Source organism: Aethalodelphis obliquidens, unplaced genomic scaffold, assembly GCF_003676395.1.
Source record: "Aethalodelphis obliquidens isolate GAN/ISIS:26980383/991018 unplaced genomic scaffold, ASM367639v1 scaffold8, whole genome shotgun sequence".
Lineage (NCBI taxonomy): Eukaryota > Metazoa > Chordata > Mammalia > Artiodactyla > Delphinidae > Aethalodelphis > Aethalodelphis obliquidens.
In genome coordinates this window covers 7,144,857-7,159,967 of record NW_020837952.1, presented here as the reverse complement: position 1 = coordinate 7,159,967, position 15,111 = coordinate 7,144,857, and the positions used below count along the sequence as shown (strand labels likewise).

The following is a 15,111-nucleotide window of genomic DNA, read 5'->3' as shown; positions in this document are numbered from 1 at the left end:
CACACACACACACACACACACACACACACACACACACACACACACACCCACCACCCAGCCAACGCCCTGGCTGTACTGGGTCAAGGGTGTGGGGACGGCAGGGGGTCTGAACCACATGGACAGACACATAAGCATGTAAGGTCCAGGGAACAACGCCCTAGGGGTTTTTCCTATGCACTCTAGGGGTGAGAAATGGGGTGAAAGCATCATGTCTTCAGTAAGTGCCCTCTGTTGAGTAGTGGAATTAGTGGCCCAAATATGTTGGAATCAGGTCCCTTTTGACAACTTCCTCTGTTCATCCTAGTCTAAGCCATGTCACTTCTTGCCTACGCCGCATAAACAGCGTCCTGCCACTTCCCTGCTGCCCATCCTCCGCCCAGCAGCTAGCGTGATCATTTCTACAAACGTGACTCAAATCTGTTAAGCCACCCAGAGCTTCTCATTCCAGTTAGAATATAATCCAACACCCTTCCTCATCTCCCCTCACTCACGCGCTGCCCCGCTCCCGTCCCCCTGCCGCCTCTCTGCTCTCCGGCACGCCAAGCTCACGCTGGCCTCTGAGCCTGGGCGCTACAGATTCCCTCTGCCGGAAGCGCTCTCCTTTCAGGTACATGATTCACATGGTTCACTTCCTCATTTCACAGCACGCTTGACGTTACTATCGCCTCCGCAGAGAAGCCTTCCCTGACTGTCGTCTAAACCGGAGCCTTCGCTGTCGTCATTAACTCTAAGCTGCACTTTATTTTCTTCCTAACACCTACCCTCACCGCAAGTTATTTATGTGTCTGTCTGCCTCTCCTGCCAGACTATAAGCTCCATGAGGCCAGAGACAACGTCTATCTTGTTTACTGCTGAACCCTCACTGCCAGGACAGTGCCAGACATAGCGTGCGCTCACTAGATACTTGTTGAATGAAGGAAGGAATGAAGGGATGAATGGGCCAGTGGACAGCGTTCTCCGGGGCCTGAGTGGGGGAGCGGGATAAGCCCTGCTCTCGGATGGGAGTGCAAGTCGCATCCCTTCCCTCACCAGGGCGAAACTTTGGGTAAGGCCCTCCATCTTTCTGCATCTCAGACAGATGCAGCTGGGCTGTGGGAGGCAGGTGAGGACCCCTCCCGTCCCACCCCAGCAGGCACACAAGCCCTTCCCTGTCACTCACTCTTGCATGACTTCCCATCACTGCCCAGGCTGAAGCCGGAGCGGCAGCGGCAGGTCCGCGCCTTGTGACTGTTGGCCAGCAGACAGATGTCGGAGCAGCCTCCCGGCTTCCCGTACTGGTCATTCTCGCAGGCGTGGCTCCTCACTGGGGCAGGATGGAGAGCTGGTCAGGACCCCTCGAAGCCCCTGTGCCCAGGCCTTGAGAAGGCTTCCTGCAGTCTGACCACTCTCCCTCCTGCTAAGGTCTTTGTGCCTGTTGCCCCCTCTGGGGATTCGGAAGCCACGGGACTGGCATTCCTCTGCTCTGACACCACCCAGCCTTCAGACTCTTGGGTGGGGACCTCTGTGGTCAGGGGACAGAGTCACACTGTTGCCCACAGCCAGGCACTTCTACTCTAGACCAGCCAGGGAACTGGGAGGGGTGATCTACGTCCTGAGCAGAATAGGGGCAAGGGGCTCCCTGGGGGTGGGATCTGGAGGCTGATGGGCAGGAAGGGGCGGCGGGGGAAGCAGACGGTGGAGAGGAGGTAGTCTGGGGTGGATGGCTAGGAGAAGCACTCATGCCACAAGAGAATCAGGGGTGTCCCTGGCGGGGCTGTGGAACCCCGCTCACCTCGGGGCTGACGCCGCTGGTGGTAGATGTGGAGGGCACCTCCCTTGTCCACACGGGTGACGACCTGGTAGTCGGTGCTGTTGAAGCGGTTCACGCGGATCACGCTCGTCTTCTGCTGGGCGTTGGCGTTGTCTGAGTTGGTGGCGTAGAGATAATTCTCAAACACGGTCAGGCCATACAGGTGCTCGATCTGAGGTGGGCAGGCAGGAATGGTCAACATGAGAGAAGAGAATCCTCCCTCTGCCCCTGGTGAGCCCCTCAGCTTCTCTTCCAGACTCCATAACTTGCATCCCCAAACTCATTCCACGGTTGCCTGACTCCGTGCTTTACTCCTGTCTCCTCTGGACTATCCTGTTCTTGAGATATGCTTGTCAAATCCCATCCATCCTTCACAGAGCATCTCTTTGAAGGGCTTCTGGAACCTTCTAACCAGAGAGGACAGTCTCTCCTTCCACACTCCATTTCTGGCTGTAATCCACTGTCTGGTGATCTGTGGGTTTACTCTACCCACTCCGCTCAAACCCCTTGAGGGCAGGAACCATGTCCCTCTCAGAACCAGGCACATATTCAATGATGGGATGATTTTGCACTGAAGTGGAGTTGGGCCCTACACTCTGTCCACAGGGAACATGCTTAGCCTGCCTCTAGCTCCCAGCTCTTGGGAAGGTTGAGAGAACAGACTGGCCCCAAGCAAGCCTGATAACAGCCTCTGCTACCTGCATAATGTATCTAAGGTAACCAACTGTCCCAGTTTGTCCAAGACTGGCCCAGGGGACTTTCAGGGCTGACACTGGGATAGTCTCAGGCAAATCGGGATGGAGGGTCCCCCTAATTATCCCAGAAGAGAGGTGTCATCTCTGAACTGGAAGGGCTTCTGGACTAGGTTCAAGTGCTATTTCCCAGCTGTGTAACCTCAAGCAAATCACTGAACCTCTTTGAATCCTGCCTTTTTTCAGCCGCCAAAAGGGAACTGAGACACCTGACCGCTCATTTTCCAGGGGCTTGTTGTAAGAACCCAACTCCAATGAGAAAAGGGAAGTAAAAGGTGGTCTCTAAAATGACTGTGGCCGTCCGAGCGGAAGCCATGTTCTGTCCTTTCCCCCAGATGCTCGTGCCCACCCCCTCCCTACCAGAGGGCTCAGGGCAACCACGCTCCCATTCTGTCCCCCGCCCTCCCAAGAGGCCCAGAGAAGGGTTTCCCGGCCGAGACTTCCTCCTCACCAGGATGCCCTGGATGATGGTCTGCCGGCCCTTGCCCTCGTAGTCCACCACCTCAATGTAGTCCAGGTAGGCATCGGCCCAGTAGACGAGGCGGCTGACCAGGTCCAGCGTGATGCCGTGAGGAAACACAATCTTGCTGTCGACCAGCTTGGTGCGGTTCTGCCCGTCCATATCACAGCGCTCCACTTTGGGGATCTGCCCGTAGTCAGTGAAGAACACCTTCCTGTGAGCAGATGGCATGTTAAATGGGGTCTGGACACCGGGCACCCTCCCTTCTACCACAGCCTCTGCCTCCCTGTTCCAGGGCCAGTGCCCCTGCCTGCCCCGCTCACCCCATGGCAGGGTCCAGTGCAATGCCCTTGGGGTTGTAGAGCTCCAGGTCTAGCAAAGTGACACACGTGTCCCCGTTTCGGTTGCAGACAAAGATCCTATCATCGATGTCATCCACAAAGTAGAAGTTGCCTGTCAGCCAGTCGATGGCCATCTGTTCCACGTCTGGAGAGTGTGAATGAAAGGGCTATGGGGGAGGTCCTCCCACAGACATGCCCACCCTCTGCTGGTGCAGAACCTACCGTGGGAAGCCCACCTCCTCTGGGGTGCCCTCCTCCACCACCCATGCCACGGCTGTCTCTCCTCCCTGAGCTCTTACGGGAGCTACTGGCAGCGGCACGTTTTGCCTTGTGCTCTTGGCCACCCTTCACCAACAGGGTCTCTCCAAAGAGAAGTCTCTGAGTATCCTCCCACACCGCCCTGCTCCCCATGCCAAGCTCAGGGCGGGCACACAGGGGCACTGGATGATTGGTGGCTGGTTGGCTGACGGACAGGTTTCCCAACTCTAGCCCCTGCTTGAATGGGACCAACTTCTTGGGGTTCCAAAAGGCAGTGAGGATAGGTCTACTAGCTCATTCCAGAACTTTTAAAATCTGCTTTTACTTTAGATAAGAGCACTCAGGCTAATAAAACATCACACATCTCTGCTTTTGGCTGGACTTTCATCATCTTTGTATGCTAAGTCGAGTTATATCACACTAGCTAGGAGCATGGACTGGAAGCTGTACGTGCTGCATGACTTTTAAAAGTGGAAAAGCAGGGTATCCATCAATAAATCCGCTCTGAGAGAAGAGAATGTCCAAATAAGGGGCCCGCAGAGATGGAAAAGGGAAGGTCCATGGTGGCAAAAGGTTGGAACCAGTGGCATGGGCCAAACTTCCTGTACTCACTCCCATTCCCCTGTTTCTTCAATGTCCCTATTGCTCAATTTCCTCCAGTCCTCGGAAGGGTGGGAAGGAGCAGGGAATAAGATATACGGCTGGAGGGCTTCCCTGGTGACGCAGTGGTTGAGAGTCCGCCTGCCGACGCAGGGGACGCGGGTTCGTGCCCCGGTCCGGGAGGATCCCACATGCCGCGGAGCGGCTGGGCCCATGAGCCATGGCCGCTGGGCCTGCACGTCGGAGCCTGTGCTCCGCAACGGGAGAGGCCACAACGGTGAGAGGCCCGCGTACCGCAAAAAAAAAAAAAAAAAAAAAAAGATATAGGGCTGGAGGAGAGAGTGCAGAGGAGGAGAGCTATCAAAGGACTCTGAAGGTAAACTGAGGCATGGCTCAGAAAGAGGGGGAGCTTCAGAAGGGTGGGAGTGGGGGAAGAGGATGGAGACCAGGTGCCCATACTCAGTCTATGGCAAAAAGGGCCTAAGAGATCAGGGGTGGGGCAAGGGCAGCAGGAAGTCTAGGAGGCAGGAAGTCTGGGGACGGGACCCCTGCTGGCCTCCTGGGGGGCAGTGTGGCTCCTTCTCTCCAGGACCCACTGGCTCCCATCCACCCACTGCCCCCTCCAACGACCACTATCAGAGGTGATACCTCTTGCAAGCAGGGAAGTTTCCAAGACAATGAGTCCCTGGGACCCCTGCCTTGCACTCCACTTCCACCAATTTCCTCAGCAGGTAAAGGAGTCTTTGGACCACCTGTCTCTGGCTGAAACTTTTTTATTTATTTATTTATTTTTTACTGAAATCCCCACTAGCCACACTCAACCTGGTAAGGATTATTCAATCCCTACACGGCTACAGGTATAATGACTAGGCTTTCTGCTCAGCCCTCCCTAATCCTCCCCCCTCCCTCACAGGGATTCAGGGGCTGTTTCCTAACAGTGGGTAGGGGTGGGGGGCACAGGGAACAGGAACACGGCTCCCGGGGAACTTGGTCAGGCCCTGACACTGACTCACAGTCACAGGACTTAGGCTGAGGGAGGAAGGGAAAGAGCCAGTCTGAGACTCTCACCAAACTAGTTTCCTCTTCAGGTCCCCCCTGTTGAACCCCACCCCAAGATGCCTGGAGAAAGAGGCCACAGGGATGAGGTGTTACCCCTGTGACTGCTGATGTGTCCCTAAACCCAGCAACTCTCTCCTCGGAGCCCCAGTACTGTCCCCTCCTGACAAGGTCAAAGAGAGGGGGCAGAGCAGCCTGGGCGCGTGGATCCCAGGCCGGGGAGGAAGAGGGCCCAGTGCAGGGGTTAGGCGAGCAAACTACCCCACACTGTGACCACAGAGAAAACAGATGAAAATGAACGCTGCTGGACCCCATCCAGAGGAAACCAAGGTCCCAAGCTGGGGCCGGGGTGGGGGGGGCGCGGGGGGGAGGGGTGGACCCTGCCGCAGTCCCAGGCAGCCAGCAGGGTGGGTGAAAGGCAAACAGGGCTGTGTGCCCTTTACTTGGTGGGCACGGTGGGGGTCTGGGGGATGCTGGCATGCAGACGAACCTCATCACTCAAAGCTGTTTTCCCAGCACCAGCTGGGGCAGCTGCGTCCTTCTCTCCAACTTCCTGAGGCTTCCCTGAGTCACTGCCCAGCTCCAAGGCTGGCAACACCCTTCCCCTGCTCCCCGATCCACCCTCCCTCGGCAAGAGGGGAGGAGGAAGAAATCTGAAGGGAGCTGATGCCCCCCCATCCCAGATGCAGTTCCACGTCCTCCCCTGCAGCCTCAGGATGGCTGACCTTCGAGCCTCCCTGCTGGCCTGGGAAGGAAGGCAGAGGGATCGTCCGGCTCTCAGATGTTTACCCTTGGCTCGTCTCTTCTTCCACCTCCCAAAGGCCAGGCAGGGCCCCACTCAGCAGGCCGGTGAGGAGTTGGCAAGAACTGGAGTCCCCAGCCCGGCCTGGGCTCCCCTTTGGTATTTTTGCAGCTGGAGACTATTAGTTGCAAGCAAAAATCCTTTGTTATCCAACCCCTCCACCACATTATCTTCCTCTCTTCTCAAGTCCAGACTCCTCTGCACACCCCACCACATACACTCACACACATGCACACACTCACACGCACACACACGCTGGGCCACTCTTCCCATTCCAAGTGTAGTGAGACGGGCTCAGATCGGGAGAGGGCACCTTCCCCCCCGGGCTCCCCGCAGGCAGTGTCTGGGCCACTGCCCCCTGTCCCGGGGCGTGGAGGGGGCAACTGGAGTCCTGGGCTTCGGCCTGCAGGACCTGACATTCTGTCTCCACACACCCAGAGGGCAGCTGGCCCCTCGTGGCCCAGCCTTCTCGGGACTGATCCACCTCACAGCACCCTCCACAAGGGCTCTATGGCCAAAGGCCCCAGAGATCCTGAAGACGGGAGAATCCTGTAAACCCAAGGGGTGGGATGCTGTGTGGTGATGGGAGGAGTGTGGGGCTGGTCTGGAGGCTGCGGGGTTAGGGATCCCAGGGTAGAGAAGGAGGCCAGGAAGCTGGGAGGGTAATAAGACAGAGGATAGACCACAGCCTGCCTGCGACATCACAAAGGACTTTCAGTTCCAGGCCCCAGAATAGACCTGGGCTGTGTGTTTGTAACTGCTGAGCCCTCCCTGTGCCCCAACGCTGATGCTCAGCGCTCGGCACTCGCCACCACTCCAGCTTTCCTCGACGTCGCCCTCCTTCACGTCATTCAAGAGGCGTCTCCCTAAACTGGTGGCTGCTTTTCCAAAAACAACAGCCCCAGCCCATTCCCAAGAAGACCCTGACTTCAGCCGCAGGATTCTAGTCACTCTTCCTAAAATAATTCTGGGGAAGGAGGAGAGTCTCTATGCCTTGAGGAAATATCCCCCAACACATCCATACGCCTAAAGATTGCAGAATAGGGTACCAGGTCCCTGGACGAGGAAGGAAAATCCCATTTCCACCGTAACTGCATCCCCAGTGAAGACACCGAGTTCTTGCCCTTATTCCAGAAAACTTCCCTGCCTCTCCCATCACTCTGCTCTGCCCGGGGCCCAGACAGCCTCCAGACACTGACAGCCTGGGTATGAATCCTAGTTCTGTCACCTTCCAACTGTGGAACTATGGGCAAGTCACTTGATGTCTCTGAGTCTCGGTCTGCGGATCTGGGATGGGACGGTGCATTAACAGCACTTAGCACGGGGCCTGGCCCATGATAAACGCTCCACAAATGGGAGCTGTTGTTCATACCACTGCATGATCCTCCCTCACCTCAGCCCCATCCTTCCTTACCTTTTCCATCTGTACCTCCAGCCAGAGCCCTGTGGCCTCCTGACTGAAGGTAGGCCCTCCAGGTGGGCAGTTTGGGGCTGACACCTACTACTTATTCTTCAAGATAGTTCAGGCCCCCAGAAGGAAAATTCCTGTATTGCAGGCTTCCATAAGCCCCTTTTATCACAGCCTGCTTACCTGATTACAAATACTGTGAGGGCAGGGCAGGTCTTTCATTTTTGTCCCTAGCGCCTGACACACACGTACTGATTCATTCAGCAAATATTTGGTGAATGCCGAGTGCTCACTCTGTTGTCCTAGAGCTGGGACTTAATTTTTTCCTTCCCTTCTATTGCCAGGATCCTCCTTTTCTGGCCTGAGGATGCCTAAGACAGTGGGACAAGACGTCTGTCACGCAACGTTCTTGCTTGTCAGAGCCACTCTGGGATCTCACCCAAGGGCTGGGGGAGATGCTCGGGAGCCCGGGGCCTTTGCAGGTAGGGAGGAGACCCCCGGGCAGGCCTGGCAGAAGTTTTGCTAAATGGCATGTGCTCACACTCCTGTTTCGTGCCGGGTCCTGATTTCAGCTCTTCTTGTTCCACCAGCAGGTCCGGGGATCAGCCACACTGGGTCAGCTCTGTCCCTGGGCTCCCTTCCTGCCCCACTTGTACTTCCAGCCCCGCTCCCCTCCCCTGAGTGGCCCAGGTCCACACAGGCTCTCAGTCCTGGGTCCCGGGGATGAGATGCTTGGACTCTGCAACTCTGATTCAGAATCAGAACAAGGGTCTTCCCACTATTGAGAAATTCTTGCTGGGCTCTAAAACACATCTCTCTTGCTTAAGTTACTTCCTTTGGCTTGAAAACAGGGAGGGGGTTGTTGGGCGCAGGCTGGGTGGAGAGGCAACTTCAAGGAGACAGCGGGGGAGGAGAGGACTGGGCTGGAGCTGTGCCGGGAGACACAGGGCTGGCCTGGCCAGGAAGAGGAGAGAAGGGCCATTAAATGATTAGGAAACTTGGAATGGGAATGGGAAGCAAAAGTACCAGGATGCGGGGGGCCCAAGGCCAAGAGCAGGCTGGCGAGAGCCCCCCAATATTCTGACACCCAATGGGTGGAAAGGCCAAAGAAGCAGGTGGCCAGTTTTCATCCGTGACACTGGAAGTGTTCTGTAGGCTGGGGTGGGGGCTGAGAGGGTCTTGGGTGCCCAGCTCAGTGGGAGCATGGCTCCCCTTCCAGCAGGGAAGCCAGTTCATCAGACTCAGAGGAGATACTCTCTCTTTCTGTGCCCCTTCGCTAGACAAATCACTGCCCTATTTCCTGTTGTGATTTTAAACACACACACACACACACACACACACACACACACACACACACACACACGAGAGGGAGGGAAAAGTGAAGCTGGCCAGCTGGACTTGGGGACCCATTTCGCAACCTTGCAGCCTGCAGCCTAGGAGGACTTTTCTGGGCCTCCCCTCCAATCTCCTCCTTCCCCATGCAGCATGGTACAGGGAAGAAACCCTAGGACCCCCAAGGGCCCCTCCAGAGCATTCCCTCATACACAGCCCCGAATGAAGTGACTTCAGCAAACCTTATGTCCTTCAAGGCCTCTATCTGCAACCTCAGAAGCTCCCCTCACCACACACACACATCTTCCCAGGGCCCCGCCCCTGCAGTCTGTGCTCTTTCTTTCTACAGCAGAAACATCCTCAAAGCTCAGGGAGGACAGGTCAGAGGAGTGAAGCCTAGACAATGCAGGGCCGGGCTGGGCTGGGGGTCAAGCAGACTTGACCTCCAGCCCTGCCCAGGGGCGGCCCTGCAGGGGGCTGGACAGGGCCTGAGGTTCCTTGAGAGGGTGGTCAGAAGTGGGGGGTAGGGTGGGCAGGCCAGGCCTGTCGACCCCTCTGGACCTCGGTTTCCAGAACTTCAGTCTTTTGTCTGTCACTTTCAAAATGCTTCCCATGTTTGTGCACAGCCTGCTCTACCGTTTCTTTACATCAACTCACTTTTCTTATTTTGCTGCATCCTAAACAATCTATGAAGTCGTAGGTTTGATATGCTGGTTGTAGGAGCTTCTAATGGGTATTACATAAAAACATAACTATAACAATAAAAAACGCACATCCATACACGACCTAAAAATCAAGGCATTCCGGCTTTGGGAAAGGCAGTAGTAAACCCTGAGGGGTGGGACACGGTCTTCCCTGAGGGTCTCCTGGCTCACCCCATCATGTTCTCTAGTCATGGGATCAGAGTCCTCAGAGACATCCCCGTCCTGCTGGGGCAGCGGCAGAGGGGAGGATGGACCGTGGAATTATATCCCAGGAGGGAGGAGAAGAGATGAGGACTGATTTCTAAGACCCACCCCCCAACCCAGGCCAATGCAAGACACAGGCTGGGGGAGGAAGCGCTGGCAGCCCAGCCTGTTAAGGGATGAAAACACACACACACACATGCAGGCACGCACGCACGCACACGCACACACACCTGTCAGAACGAGTGAGGATTCGGTCAGCAGGTCTCTCCCCACTCTTGAGTAGCAACAGAGGGAAGGAGCTGGGCTCAGACAGGAAAAGGCCGGACTTCGGCCCTAAGCCTATTCCACGGAGCCAGTCATGAAGCCGCACCAGCCACTGTGGGGCCTGGGAGGGGCCCTCCGAGGGCTCAGGAGTCAGAGCAGGCCTGGCTCACAAACGCCCAAGGACCCATGTGAAACAGGCTCACTTCCTGGCCTCCTTCCTTCTTTCTATTCTATTTCTGTTTCCAGAGTTTTCTCCAGGGCAGGCTCCCCCTTCTTCCCACACCAGCAGGCGGGCTTCTCAGCCTCTGGGCTCTGGGCTCCAGCACCTCTCCCTTGTCAGACTCCTCCCCCCTGCATGGGGCTCAGGCCAGGGGTCCGAGGGAGGTCAGGGTCGGCCAAGAATGGCACGATTGCAGGGAGGGCTCCCCCAGAGGGCAGAGAGAAAGCAGGAGAAAGCAGCAGCCTTTCTTCTTCCTGCCCCTGGGGGAGCTAATTACAGGCCAGCAGCCCACTGCGCAGGTGAGTGCCTGGGACCAGCCACGCTGCACACCAGGGCAGGCCATCAGCCTCTCCTGGGAAGGGGGATGAACTGGGGGCGGGGGGAGGGTGCTGGGGAGAGACACTTCCGACATCCTCAGCTCAGGGCCCATAATTAGTTTGTGGGATGAGAGCAAAACAACCATCCTCAGGGTGACAGCCAGACATTCAGGCGGCATGGGGCGTGGGGTGGGGGTAGGGCAGGAGGAAGGGACAGAGGCTGGGGCAAGAGGAACCCATTCATTTGCCCCAGCAGCATTTCTCCCCAGAACCTTCCGGTCTCTTCTGGCCTCCTGGACTCTGCCCCAGAGGGGCCCAACGAATCTAGCAGACTTTGAAGGCAAGGCTCTGTTTGCCAAGGGAGGGACACCCACCTGAGGTTATTTCCTGCTTCTCCTGGGGAGAAAGGCAGGAGAGGGGCCAGGCCAGAGCAAAAAATGTTCCCGTCAGGGCACCCCTGCCAGCCACCTATCCACAAGCTCATCAGCCCATTGGCCGCCCTGAGGCAGGGCCAGGGAGGGAACTGCTGGAGCTGTTTGCCCAGACAGCCTGTCGGGTGGGACCGTCGACAAGGAACAGGGAGAGGGCAGCTGTCTCATGGGGTCTCACCCTGATACTACCCAACCTATCACAACTGCCCACCCCTCAAGAGCTCAGCCGACCAGGCACAGCAGCCCCCAGCCCAGCACTCCAAGAAGGACAGGTCTACCACAGGTGAGCCTTGGTCACCAACAGCTATTGGGATGCTGTGGAAGGGCCGCAGCTGAGGTGTGGACCACACAATGGGGCTGCAAGAGGGCGGGGGTTCTTGGAGGAACCCCTGCTCCCTCAAAAACTAAGCCCTTGTGTCCTCCTGGGATTTTGGTCTTCTGTGGGGATCATCACATGGGGACCCAGAGAAGGAACTTCAAGATCTTCTAGACAGGACCCAGGTTTACCATCCTAAACCTTGTATGCACTGGCCTCTAGTTACTTCTGGCTTTCTCTGCAATTTATCTGATCTCGCCAGACAGGCTCAAACCCATTATGCAGATTAGGAAATCAAAGCAGAGACAGGGAGTTCTGGTTTACTCAAGGTCACAGATCAAGTTACCCTCTCTCCCGAGGGTGAGATCAACCATAGGCCAGACCTCCCCCCCAGCCCTGTGGTGCATTTCCTGGAAATGTGATGATGCCAGATGTTTTGTTTGTTTATGTAGCAGCATCTGAGATGAGCAGGACGGCTCCAGGCAGTGGATCTATGCCCTGGCCCCATCCCCAGTGACAGCCCATCTGCCACCTCTGAGACAGCAAAGTATGGCCTGGGAGGGAGCCCCGAAGGGGGACATCCAGGATATCTGAGAACGCTCACGTGGCCCCAGCGCTCACGGCTCCTCCTCTGGGCTCATTCCTGCCACAAAGCCCCCTAGAAACAGCCTCAGGACCCCTACAGCCATGCTGCAGCAGGGAGTCCGTTCTGGAGATGTCCCCAAGAGAAATAATGGAAGAGGAGATTGGACCCAGCCTGGTCGCGGCTCCTTTGCCCTCAGCTACAACTTAGCCAGGCTCCGCTGGTTCCAGGCCTCTTCTTTCCCTTGCTCTGGCTCTCGCTGTGTGGGAAAGCCCCTCTGTGGACTAATCGACACTCCTCTCTCTGAAAAGGGACAGCCCCTGGTCTCTGGAGGTTGACCAGTTATTGCGCCAATCGGGCACTTCTTCTGGGAGGCCCTCCTCTGCCCTGAGCCAGAAATGCAGGAGCCATCAGAGACTCAGCTCAGAGAGAGGGGAGGAAGCACAGCCATAACTCTGCCCCGGCTCCAAACAAGTGTCATCATGTGAAACCCCCTGCCTCGGCCTCCGTCAGCGGCTTTTGTTTAGGCTCCTGCCCCAGACAGGGGTCATCCCGAATACCCCTCTGACTCTGTCCCAGACAGGCTCTGTCTTGCCCATCTCCCCTGCCCTCCAAGCTGGAACAGGTGACTCACGGTGCAGGCTGAGGGAGATGTTGATGGTGTGCTCGTCCACGAAGCCCTTCAGGCCCGGCATGCGGGCACACTTGAGCTGTGTCTGGGCAGCACTGTCCCCAACGTGCACCCAGCACACCGTCTCGTTGGCGTAGCTGAAGTCCATGGCTGTGGTCTGCCGTGTGCTAGTGGGTGTGATGGTAGAGACCTGGGCCCCACTCAGGTACGTAGCCAGGATGTTCTGTGAGTTGGCAATCAGCAGCACAGGGGGTCGGTCTACCGGCTCTGTAGGTGGAGGAGAGAAGGGTCAATGCAGCAAGTGGCCCTGAGACCTCTCTGGCCACTCCCCATCAGGGAACAACACTGAGGGCGCCTAGCTGTATGGCCACAGGTGACCCCACCTACCGTTCTTGGCCTTGCAGGAGCGGTTGTCTGGCTGCAGCAGGTACCCTTCCACGCAGCCGCACGTGAAGGCACCATCTGTGTTGGTGCACAGCTGGCTGCAGGTGCCGTAAACCGAGCACTCGTCAAAGTCTGCCGGGAAAAGGGGAGAGCGTGGTCACTTCCAGCGTGCCGAGGGCAGGGAAGGGAGTGCCCTCAGACACCACCAGGGATGTGTCCAAGCCTACGGCTACTTCGGAGGACAGTTTGGCAGAATCTATTACAATAAGAAATGTGGAAACTTTATCACCTAGAGAATCCAGACTTGGAATCTACCCGGGAGAAATAGCCACACACGTGCATATTATCCATTCGCTCAGAAAAGATTTCTTGAGTACCTACTATGTGCCAGGTACCGTTCTAGGCTCAGGGGATACATCAGTGAATAAAACAGATTCAAATTGCTGCCCTCATAAAACTTAAATTCCAATAATAAATGAAATACTACTACTACAATAATATGACAAAAAGGTAAATGGCATGTGAGAGGAACTAGTGCAATGGAAAGTGGCTGGTGCTAGGGAAAAATATTAAGCAGAGAAAGGGGACAGAGAATGCAGGTGCTGGGGGTGGGATTTTAGGGCGGTAGGGATGGCCTCACTGAGAAGGTGGCATTTGTGCAACGACCCCAGGGAGGTAAATTTAAAACAGAAAAGTTTGCATGGTGTGTAACAGAAGAAACTGGGAACGCCTTACGCATCAAAAGGGAGATGGCCAAGTAAACTGTGGTAACAGTCATACATCACAGTGGTTTTTAAAAGAATGAGGTAGATGTCTACGTATTAACATGGAAAAATCTCTAGAACATACTGGGTGAAAAAACTGAAAAAAGCATACGTACAATATGATATTTATGTAAAAAAAAAATCACATGCACATAAACAGTACTTTCAGTTAGATTCTCCATGAGTACATGTATACATGGACAGAAAAAGGCCTGGACAGAGAAGTAGCAAACTGGTAACAGAGTTGACCTCCAGAGAGATGGGGAAGGGACCAGAACTGAAGAGGATTTGTCAAAGGGGACTTTGGTTTTATCTATAATGCTTTAATTTTTTTTTTTACAAGGAAACTCACATATGACCTATATAATTTTTTTTTTTTTGGCTGCACCGCGCAGCATGTGGGATCTCAGTTCCCTGACCAGGGATCGAATGCACGCCCCCTGCACTGGAAGCGTGGAGTCTTAACCACTGGACCATCAGGGAAGTCCCTGACTCGTATAATTTTTAAGATGACTTTTAAGAAGTCTGGTGGAGGGCTTCCCTGGTGGCGCAGTGGTTGAGAGTCCACCTGCCGATGCAGGGGACGCAGGTTTGTGCCCTGGTCCGGGAGGATCCCACATGCCGCGGAGCGGCTGGGCCCGTGAGCCATGGCCGCTGAGCCTGCGCGTCCGGAGCCTGTGCTCAGCAACGGGAGAGGCCACAACAGTGAGAGGCCCGCGTATTGCAAAAAAAAAGAAGTCTGGTGGAAGCAAGTAGTTAGGGCCCACAGTCTGCCCTGAGGCTGTAAGGCCCGTAGCCCCGCCTCCTGTCTTGCGCCTTCCATCTGCTTTCTCCTCCCCAGCCCGGCCCACTACCCCTCACCTCCAGCACACGCGGTGGGCACACTTACCTTTGCAGGTCTTGCCGTCTGCCTGAAGTTGAAAGCTGTTGTTGCAGTAGCAGGTGGGCCCGTTGAGTGTAGGGACACAGTGGTGCTGGCAACCCAGATGAGAACACTGTCCTCGCTGCTCTGTGTGGGAGCAGGTGACACATACTCAGGACTTCAGACCTGGCAGCTGTACCCAGACTGCAACCTTCCCCCAACCCTTCAGAAACCACTTCTGCTGCCTGCAGTGTCAGAGATGAAGGGGCTTACGAAGCATCGACCCTAAAAATATAGTGTCAGTGAGGAAACCGAGACCAAGGGTGGGTATAAGACAGGTCCAAGGTCACACAGCCCATTATGATTTAGAACCCACATCTCCCTGCTCTGAACTCCCTGTCCCCACGGAGAGGGGTTCTGGTAGTTTGTTGGGGTCAACAGGAAGTGGGGACAGTGATTCTCATCCCCTTCACATACCTCTTGCCTGCACTGCCCGAGGACTGCAATGTTGGCTTTGGGGCTGAGGGTGAAGAGCTGGCATGGAATTGAGTCTTTCTGTGCAGCACCCTAGCTCTTGTCTAGAAGCACCCCTGCAACCCATCCCTTGAGCCCTAGAGGCCTCAGAGAGAAGGC

The 15,111-nt window shown here is 55.9% G+C and overlaps 1 protein-coding gene across 3 annotated transcripts in view; it reads right to left on the bottom strand.

The window, feature by feature from the left end:
- LRP1 (LDL receptor related protein 1) overlaps positions 1-15,111 on the bottom strand; it is a 79,344-nt gene that overhangs the window by 51,056 nt on the left and 13,177 nt on the right. For all 3 annotated transcript variants that reach the window (XM_027106737.1, XM_027106736.1, XM_027106735.1), the window contains 7 exons: positions 14,506-14,625; positions 12,856-12,984; positions 12,472-12,735; positions 3,325-3,487; positions 2,993-3,215; positions 1,772-1,961; positions 1,160-1,303 (listed from right to left, as the gene is read on the bottom strand). In XM_027106737.1, the coding sequence (XP_026962538.1) occupies positions 1,160-1,303; positions 1,772-1,961; positions 2,993-3,215; positions 3,325-3,487; positions 12,472-12,735; positions 12,856-12,984; positions 14,506-14,625 (1,233 nt within the window). The remainder of the gene's footprint in view (positions 1-1,159; positions 1,304-1,771; positions 1,962-2,992; positions 3,216-3,324; positions 3,488-12,471; positions 12,736-12,855; positions 12,985-14,505; positions 14,626-15,111) is intronic.